At 38.5% G+C, this 10157-nt stretch overlaps 1 protein-coding gene across 1 annotated transcript; it reads left to right on the top strand.

Moving 5' to 3' along the window:
• The first annotated feature begins 325 nt into the window (after window positions 1-325).
• Window positions 326-7161, top strand: LOC145392264 (heme-binding protein 2-like). Its single transcript, XM_080266732.1, has 5 exons — window positions 326-474; window positions 3964-4057; window positions 4919-5048; window positions 5586-5766; window positions 6491-7161. Exons 2-5 carry the CDS (start codon window positions 3977-3979, stop codon window positions 6780-6782), a joined length of 684 nt encoding a protein of 227 aa, XP_080122858.1. The 5' UTR covers window positions 326-474; window positions 3964-3976; the 3' UTR covers window positions 6783-7161.
• Window positions 7162-10157: the final 2996 nt, after the last annotated feature.

Raw genomic sequence — 10157 nt, 5'->3', positions numbered from 1 at the left:
CCTGTGATTGGCCACGTGTCCCCAGCTGGTAGCCTGGCATATAGTATTGTCAACTTAGCCCTTTCCGCTAGTTCCAGAGGCATTCACCGATGTGTAGCACTTTAGCTTCCAGCTACAAGAAATTTAGCTACATTGTAGAGGTCTTTCAGTGACTGTTCGATATCCCAGAGATAACTGTTTTGTGGTGCTAGCAAACTTTCTGGAGATTATTAAATTTAACAACATTCTAGCGGTTTTTGAGTGGAAGTTTTAGCGATATTCGTGATTGGATTTGGCAACCCTACAATTGGCATGTAGATTGTTGGACCGGCAGTGGTGACTCAGAAAGGGGAGGTGGTGCAACCCTTTTTTCTTGAATCATTACTTGATCCTGTAATTGATTCTTCAAATATTCAGACCGTTTTAGAGGTTACTAGGGCCTCCCGTTTAGGGTCAGTGGCTGCAGGTCATCGTTTACTCAAGAAAAAACAGGAGGTAAGCGTAGGGACAATAAATGTAGGGTAAGTTAGTTGTGTCGATTATTCTGGTAAGCGATGCAAGTGAATTTGGACTGATTTCCACCTAATTTGTTAACATTTTCCGTAATATTATCCCACCAACAAAGCCTTGAAGAGTAAGACTATAATTAACCTGTATTTCTTTTCCCATCGTCTTTACCGCCGTGTTTTCACTGCCCATGCCATCGTGTTCAAAATGTTTCATGTTACCTTTCAGAAATCAAGGCAACAGACAGAGTTAATAATAATTGATGATGATGTAATTGTTGGAATGGTGGCCTTGGCTATTGTAAAGAGTGGTGGTGATTACTGTGGGTTTTATTGGAAGGTAACATTCTTGTCATTCCTTATCATGATTACTATTTTTATTGGTAGTAGTATGAAAGCACCTCACGTAGAAAGCTAATGCCAGTAAGTAGGTTTAATTATAATATAATTTGGTTAAGGAACTAGAATTGTGTGGAAGGAACTATGGTGCAAAAAAAAAAAAAAAAAAAAACTACCACAATTCAGCACTGCGATTGTTATTCGTTTTGCATCTGCTATATGGGGATGATTATAGTCGCCTGTTATGCATATCAAGTCCTGAAGGAACTAGTATGTATTTAATAAAGCTTTAGGTAAAATCAGGTACGATTTATGGGGAGAGCATTTTGTGGGGGGTATAGGGGTAGCTTGATCTTTGGTTTTCCGTCAGTGATATGTTTAATACTTAGTAAACAAATAGAAGATGCTAATAACTACTAAAAGCATTTGCGGCGGAAAAGATATAAGGGAAGACCTCTAAATCGGGTGCATTTAAAGATTAAGCTGATATAACAAGAATTTCTAGTTTGACATAATCATGGATAATAAGTGCCGATACCACCACGCATTACTAGTCCATTATATCTGGCTGGTGTTAATCTTCAGCAGCTTCCGTTCGATTATGCATATCGTATTTGTCCGCCAGTTGTTCGTCTCCAGTTTGTAGTGTGTGTGTCTGTGTCCCTTCAATCCGATGATTGTTTTATTGATGCTATCTCTGTTGTATCAGCTCAGGATGAATTTCACTAAAAGGAATTACAGTAGGAGGCCTGTATCGAATCCTTCTTGTCTGAAAAGTTAAATAAATAAATAAAAAATGGAGAAGACAGTCGGATTTAACCATTTCAGTGCGATTTTTACCATTGCTTCAGACGATTTAAATCATCTTAGTTGAATCCTGTTTTACCGGAAAGGGGGGGAGGGGCGGCGGCTACACTTCACCCTTTCTGTTCAAAGTTTCCCCGTAAATAAAAAAATATATATATCATCTGGAAATAAAAGGGCAAACATGATCGTAGTGAAGAGGGTAAGGCGTTAGTGCCTTATGTTCGTTTAAGGAAACACCCTAACACCTGTTCCTAAGCGATTTGTTCCCTTTATTACACCTTACTGTCCTCTCCTTTGTTATATAAATCACTCCAATATCGCCACATTGCTTAAATAACGTACAAAAGGAGATTATCTATCCATATCTAGAATAAATGGCTAAGGAAGAGGCGTTAGGGAGCTTCCCTACCCGACAAGGAGTGTGGTTGACCAGCCAAGCATAGATTTCTTGGTAGCCTATACAGGATACATATTTGGCTTGTCGCTCAGTGTAATTATCTGTAGGTATACTCCTCTCTCTCTCTCTCTCTCTCTCTCTCTCTCTCTCTCTCTCTCTCTCTCTCGGCCTAAAATTGCCAAATCTTCATCTTGAATACCGAGCTGTAACAATACATTAACACTAGAATATGGTGTTAGTCACAAAGAAATGCTATGGAGAGGATGGAGAGTCGTAGCATTGTCTTTTTCAGGCACTAACCCTACGTGAAATAAGCTACAAAAGGACGAAACAGTGGGTCAGATTTAAGTAGAACAAGACATCTGTTCGTAGCGCTACATCGAGTGAATGGATATAAGCCAGTCCCATCTGTCATTTTTAGTAATAGTCATGTAACTTTTTTCCACCTGAGGATAATCAGGTAAGGTCCAGAAAACTAGGAATAAGAAAGTGGCAGACAACTATCAGCTGCATGCCTAGATAGCAAATGAGTTACAAGTGCTTGCGTCGAAGACGGACGCATCATTAAAACTATCAGTACCGGTATATTTTATTAATAATGCCAGTTTGACGTGATACTTTATTATCCTCTTAATTTAACGATGACATGTATATACACCTTTGATTTGATTACTTTTATATTACTATTTTTCACTTTAACCTTACCTTGATTTACGTCTTTAACCGGTTATTTAGTGTAACTCATTGGCAGGGAAAGAGTGTTACGGGTCAGCACCCTTTCCATAGCACTTCTCCGTGACTAGCATCGTATTCTAGTGTTAACCGTTCCAACTCCTTTTCTAAATGGAGAGATGGCAGTTTTAGGTGGTGTTTATTCAGCTTGATTTTTTGTGGTGTACGACCAGAGTTTGGCACTTTTTTTTTTTTTTAAGTCATCGGATTGACTCGGTGGAATAAGTGAATGTGAAGCTACGTGTGCAAGAATAAGTTTGTGCCTAACATGTGGAGCAGCCAGACTTCTAGACCTAGAATGGTGAGTGAATGGGAGTGTGGTCCATTGACTTGGGCAAATCTTGGTCAGTCTCATTAGCATTTTTTTTTCTTTTTGAACCCTACCTCACCCCACCTTGGAGTATGAAAGGTCTGAATGAATATGATGACGGTGGTGGTGATTATGATAGTGGTGATAATTATTATTATTATTATTGTTATTATTATTTCGTCCATGCCGCCTTCCTTAGCTAAGCTGATGATGCAGATGTTGACCTTTTAAGGCTCCTTATCAATGCCTACAACACTACAGAATTTGCTAGTAGCTGAGAGAGAGAGAGTCGTAAGGTAGGGAGTGGTGAGGTTGGTAGTGGGGTTAGGATGGTGGTGAGGTTGGTAGTGGGGTTAAGAAGGTTGAGGTTGGTAGTGGGGTTAAGAAGGTTGAGGTTGGTTATGGGGTTAGTAATGTCAAGGTTGGTAGTGGGGTTAGGAAGGCTGAGGTTGGTAGTGGGGTTAGGAAGGTTGAGGTTGTAAGTGGGGTTAGAAAGATTAAGGTAGTGTGTGGGGTTAGGAAAGTGATGGAGTTGGTTGTGGGGTTAGGAAAGTGGTGGGGTTGGTAATGAGGTTAGGATGGTGAGGTTGGTGGCTAGTGGGGTTAGGGAGGTTAGGATGATGGTAAGGGTAACATAGCAGGTGCTCTAATTCTTTTTCCACACCTAAATTTTCATCTTTTTGTGGCTTATTTAACTTACTCTGTGGCAGAAAAAGAGTGTTGTGGCTCTACATCCTTTCCATAGCACTTTTTCATGACTAGCATTATGTTCTAGTGTTAATCCTCTCTTAGAGCTCAGCATTCAAGATGGAGAGAAGGCAGTTTTAGGCCAGGTTAATGTTAAAATGTTATGGTGCTTTCATTTTTGTTTACATCTTTCTTTTCATTCACAGTGAAGACTTGACCATGGCTGGCATACTGAAGGGGATCCGTGCTGCCTTCGGGGATGTGGAGATGGCACCATACACTGTCCTGGTGGAACGTGAGGTGAGCTGTGCATTTTACTTCCTATAATGTTGTTTTACCTAATGGACTTGAACCACACCCACAGCCATAATTCTAAGCCACGGCTGCATGAAATTCAGAGAGCCTTAGTTAATTATGAGGTAGCAATATATCACCTTGGTTGCTAGTCAATTGGGCAACAGCTGGAGTGACTGAGGCTGGTAATTTTCATCGTGTTAAAACACATGTGCAGTAGGAGCCATATTCATAAACTCTCTGAAACTTGTGTACGAGATTGCTTGTACTGTATATATAAATGTTTGACTTTACCGTACTCATAATGCAACTGCCAAGTACTTCGCACTTAAATTAGAGTGAATGTTTGTTACTGTACATTGGTTGGTGTCACATAGCCTAACCAGTAGCTGGGCACCTGATGGTTTAGTGAGTTAAGACTCTCCAGGTGGATGTGGCCCATGGGGATTTAAATTTGAGAGATGGTTGTGGTTTATTGCTTACATAATGCCACGTAGGGGTGAGTGCCTGGTCATTCTTGCCGTATATGTCTGGACTGAATAGCCTAGCCCTAGGCCTCTATGGTTTTGAAGGACAGTAGAGGTATGAATGATGACTGGATAGGATTTTTATTATCTAATATGCCAGGTGATTTAGTGTTCATTGACTAGAACATCCTAGTCAGAGAAATGATCTTTCATATGTTCAGTCCCCAAGAGGTGGCTGGAAGTTTTGCCACCACGTAATGCCAGGACAAGCAGTAGGCTGGTCAAGTGGTCATTTTCCATTAAATGTACTGGACTACAGTACCCCAACATTGTCTGTACAGCTCTAAGAGGGTAATATAGGACTAACTTATCATTTACTGTTACAGTTTTTATTTGGCAGGGTTATGAGGAACGACTGTACCCCGCGAGGAAATGGGCGTGTACAACAATGCAGGGGTCCAGCCAACAGGAGATGACTGGCCCAATGTTCCGCACACTCTTCAACTACATCTCTGGAAAAAATGTGCCCAGTGAGTCCATGGAGGGGATGTCTGGGTAGAGTTTTTAGAATTTTGATTTAAAATAATGTATAGCTTTGAATGTAATCCAAATTACACAAAGTTTTATGCATCATTTTTGTACATTAGTACAGTAAGATGTGGAAATGTTGACAAATCAATTTCATAGGAAGTATCAATGAAACTTTGATAGGCAGTTTTTCCTTAATTTACTGAGAGTTAATAGTGAAAAAAAAAGAGTGTCGACAAGACAATTCTGTCGTGTTATATCACCAGGTGAAGTAGGCTGGTCATCAACCATTTAGTCTAGCCTCAGGCCCAAACACCTCAAAAAGGAGAAAGTAGGATTAGCTGTAACTTTTTTTTTCTTTTTTTTCCATCATCATCGTCCATGTTATATAAATATCCCTCAGTCCCCTCCTTATACCCCATAAGGATGATAGTGAACTGCAGGACAGTTTTAGCCCACAGTCCACTGAGTTCATAATTGGACGAGCCTGGGATTAGCTACTACTACTGTCCATCTAACCTCTGACCCTCCCCCAACAGACATCCGCATTGACATGACTTCACCAGTGACAACACAGGTGAGGCCCAGCAGCGACCCAGAGAGTGAAGCCACGCTGACCATGTCCTTCCTGGTGCCGGCTGACCACCAGCATGACCCACCAGACCCAGGCCATAAATCTGTTTTCATTGAGGATCGACCCGAGATGGTGGTGCTTGTCAGGTGAGAGAAAGAGGGGAGGGGGGGAAAGGGTGAGGGAGAAGGGGAGAGAGAGAGAGATGTATACTGTACACAATATGATAAATCTAATCATTTATAATTATAGTATACTGACATAATCTACATGGCTTAAGAATATTTTTCACCCATAGAACACATTTCAATATCGTGACAATAAGATTCCTTTAGAAGATAAATCTTATTTAGGCAGGTGAGTGGATAGTTTGGTAATGTTGACAGATAAAGTGGGAGAGAGATGGGGAAGGTAGATATGATGAAAAATGCCAAGTTATTTAGATTGAACCTTTGATAGTGGTGCTGGTTAGGTGAGAGAGACTAATAGATTGATGTATCGATAAAATATGCACAAACTTGAGATGGTGTCACTGGTCAGGTGGGCATTTAGGCTAACCTTCCCTTCAGGCATTCCACGTATCCTTTAAGCTTTCCTATAGGATTTCTACTATTTGTTTAGGAATGTTGTGGTATGGCCTTATTATAATTAGGGATGTTCTGGACATCATTTTAATTTTTTTTTCACCCAGTTCATACTGTAAATTGGTGGCACAGACTCATAGTGAACAAGCTTTATAGATAGCAGCAGAACTTTATGAGGCAATTTTTCTGTAATATACTGTGGATGTAATGGCAGTAAGGAACATAAAAAAGAAGACATAATGAGGACTTGCTTCACTTTTCCTCAGCTTATTTTTATCTTGTCCTCCAGGCGATTTGGTGGATACATGAACGATGAGGTATTGGCAAGGGAGAAGAAGGCACTGGAGGAGTCCATCAAGAAGGGTGGTGAGGAGGGTGTCAACTTCGATTACTTCTATGTGGCAGGTTATGACCCACCCTTCAAGCCTATCGGACGTCGCAACGAGATCTGGTTTGTTAAAACACGGACAGAGGCAGAGGGCAGGGAGGATCAGGAGAACAGGAATGTGGAGGAGGAGGAGGAGGATAGGAAAGTGCAGGAAAATGGTTGTGTGCCAGTGGATCAGGGGGAGGGAGCATAAAAGAGAGGGAAAATATGAAGGAAAAGAGCGAGATTTGGAAGGAAAGGAGAGGAGAAAGGACAGGGGAATAAAAATGGAGAGCGGAAGAGAAAAAGGTTAGAAAATGGTTGTGTTCTGGTGGATCATGGGGAAAGGGCATAAAAGGGTTGAGAGAATGTTAAGAAAAGAAAGGAAATATGAGAGGAAAGGAGTTGAATGAGGGAAGAAAGTGATAGGTTTATATAAGGAAGGGAAGTGAGAGAAAGGGAATAAATGAATTATACATAGGCAAAGAGAGGGAATCAAATGAGTTATATTCAGTGAGAGAAGGAACCAGAGAAATGTATTTATGTTGTAGGATAATAGTAGACATTGATCTTAGAAGTAATATATATATTTTATCAAGTCACATCCTTTTACGAATCTCGTGTGCTGTGATGGAATGAATGGTCTTCCTATATTAAGGCTGTAAGATGCTTGTGTAAGTAGTGTCTATTAGTTTCCCATGAGTAATTTTTAAAGAGATGGTGTAGTGCGAAGTTAGGGATGAGAAATGTAGGAGTGTGAAATTTTGTAGTGTGATAGGAGACTTGAATGATGAGTGAATGGAGGTGGGGTCTGTCATGTTTGGACACTGACGATAGTTTTCTAACTTTTTTATTACATTTTCTTGTTTCCTTATCCTACTCACTTCATGCATGGTAATGGAAACAGGTTCAGATAATGGTATGAAAGATAATAAAGCTGTGGGTGGTTGATGTGATTTTAAATTTCCCAATGTGAAGGTACAGTAACTTGACTTCAGAACCATAAGTGTGTGGCTGCTTGGTTTTTGGAGATGTTACAGGTTGTGGATAAGAGTATGAGAAGTGAAATGGGAAGAGTGAAATTAGGTGTAGAATGCAAGTGTGTTTGTTATGGCATGGGGTGGTGTGTGATGGAGTGGGAATGTGATATGCAGGGTTTGAGGTATGAAGGTTTATAAATGTTATATATGAAAACAGAAAGTATGAGTGAGCTGGGAGAGTGTAAAAAGAGAGACATTGCTTATACATTGATGATTATTAACCTTTTGACTCTGGGAATTTCCTTTGTATTATTCATACCATTTCCCGACAGTTTTGTTTACTTTTGAACATGCATTGAAACAGGAGGGATTAGATCTAAATTTGATAAACCCTTTCAATACAAGAGGTCTTTCATAAGTTGAATAAAACTGTCTGGTAGCACAAGAATAAGAAGGATATCACCCAGATTCAAAATGTTAAGTTATGGTATGTTTGTAGAGGACTTGGTAAATTAGCATATACTGTACTGTAGTGCCTGACTAGCTAGTGCCTAGTGAACATATCTCCGACTCATAAACACAATATTTCAGCCATTACAAGGAAGGAGCTGCCCTATTGCTTCTGAATTATTGCTTACCCTGTTTATGAGTTTTGAATGGTGTGGAATCAGACATTATTATTATTTTTTCTTTTATGTATGAGGAAAGGGGTTGCATAAATGTTTTTTTATCCATTTCAGTCCGATGATGTATTCTTCATTATATTGCAACTTGCAGATGATTTTATTCTGCTTACAAGGGATCTGTATTCATAATAAAGTTACCTAAGGCCGCATCTGGCCCCTGCAGTCCAAAAAGTCTCTCCAAAGCTGAGTAAAGTTTGTTAGGCAGTGATTAAATGAAAAATGCATCATTGTATTGAAGGATGTAAGAAAATAAATAGTGTACTGTATTTGATATTAATCTGGTTATTACTGAATTTCTGTCTCTAAAAATATTGTAGTAATGTTGAATCCAATGCCGAATCTCCATATACTGTGGCAATGGTAAATCCGATGCTAGTTTTAGATGGTTATTGTTCTTATGATATAATAGAATTTGCATAATTTTTTTTAATACTGTAAACATGATATTGCACCTATTGTAGATATGAATGTTACTTTCAATTATATACTGTTCAGAAGGAGATATGTTTATGAATTTATGTACTTTAAAGTCTGTTACTATACTTTTGATGTTGAATGTTATGGTTGTCACAGTTGCTAGTGGTTATATGTGGTTTTATTTGTGTGTGTGTGTGTGTGTGTATGTATGTGTGTGTGTGGTGATTTTTTTTTTAACTACTTATTCCCAGATTCTAGTTATTACATAGTTTGTGTAATAATTGTGTTATATAATGTACACAGTTCCAAGAGTTTATGCAGAAGTGTTTTTATAAGAGTGTGAGAGATTATGTATTTATCGTGGAAGGGTAGTGAGGTCTGATTAGTGAATAAGGTAATTTATTTTTTACAGTTTTTGAGAATAGGTATTGTATAAATCATGCTGTTAATGCCTATAAATTTTAAAGAGCTGGAAGTATAAATTACATGCATATGAAAGTAGGTAAAACAAAACTTAGGCTTGTATTAGTAACTAGTAACCTATGTGTTACTCCACTCCATTTCAGAATTTGAAAATACAGTATGTTAAAGCTTCACACACATTAAGTCCTCTTTGTAAGTCTTTTTTTCATAAGAAATTATTTGCTATTAAATCCAGGAAATTAAAGAAGAATCACTTATCAAAGTTCCATTGCTTCATATTAATCTTCTAATGTCCTCTTCCTGGCAGCACTTTTGGATAGTAATTGCTGTGTATAGAAAACACTGGTATTTTGGAACACATCCCTGGCTTATAACAAGGATTTCCTGTGCTGTTTATCAATGTAGTAGCCACTTTTCTCAGCACTCCTTAGTCTATTATTGCATGGGGTTTGGCTTGAGCGAAAAAAATCTATTGGAACCAGCCAAAATAAAGTACATTACCAGATCTGTTTAAAGTATCTTTCTGCTAAAAAAAAAAATAAAATAAAATAATGATAATAATAATAATCTGGAGTTAGTAAGAATAAAATAGTTGAGTTTGACCAAGGAAGGGATTGGGTCCGTTTACTTTTTTCACTCAACCCCTCTCAGTGCAGTGGCATTTTTTCCATTATATTTTTGCTACCTACAGATGATTCCATTGCAAATATGGGGGATGTGTGGTTGTGGAGTTAAAGAAGGCTATATCTAATTTGTCCAGTTTGAAAAAAAAAAAAAATTAAGCTGAATAAAATAGTGTAGATAACAAGAATAAAATGAAAAGTATGTTATCGGAGTGCAAGGGTTGACTTTTCCACTATGATGTACTTTTTTTTTTTTTGGGGGGGGGGGGATATATTCTTCCTACCACCAGACTTTTTGTTTCAGCTTTGGAGAAGTTTTGAAATTAGTTATAGTCTTCATTAACCTGTTCATTTTAAGAGGGTCTTCAAGCTGAATGAAAATATTGAAAAGTAGCTAGGATCATAATTTTTAACAAATCATCATTTAGATTAGTTGTTTTTAATTTTACGTTCCATTATC

The sequence above is a fragment of the Coenobita brevimanus genome, chromosome 21 (genome assembly GCF_032717465.1).
Source record: "Coenobita brevimanus isolate Jiangsu-jjx chromosome 21, ASM3271746v2, whole genome shotgun sequence".
NCBI classification, from domain to species: domain Eukaryota; kingdom Metazoa; phylum Arthropoda; class Malacostraca; order Decapoda; family Coenobitidae; genus Coenobita; species Coenobita brevimanus.
Note: the sequence above shows the minus strand (reverse complement) of the source record. Positions and strands in the feature narration are given on the sequence as shown.

Excerpts from the sequence above, each read along its gene's own strand:
- LOC145392264 (XM_080266732.1), top strand. The coding sequence starts at position 3,977 with ATGGCTGGCATACTGAAGGGGATCCGTGCTGCCTTCGGGGATGTGGAG. Across the intron at positions 4,058-4,918 it reads CTGTCCTGGTGGAACGTGAG|GGTTATGAGGAACGACTGTA; the intron begins GTGAGCTGTGCA and ends TTTATTTGGCAG. Across the intron at positions 5,049-5,585 it reads CTCTGGAAAAAATGTGCCCA|ACATCCGCATTGACATGACT; the intron begins GTGAGTCCATGG and ends CTCCCCCAACAG.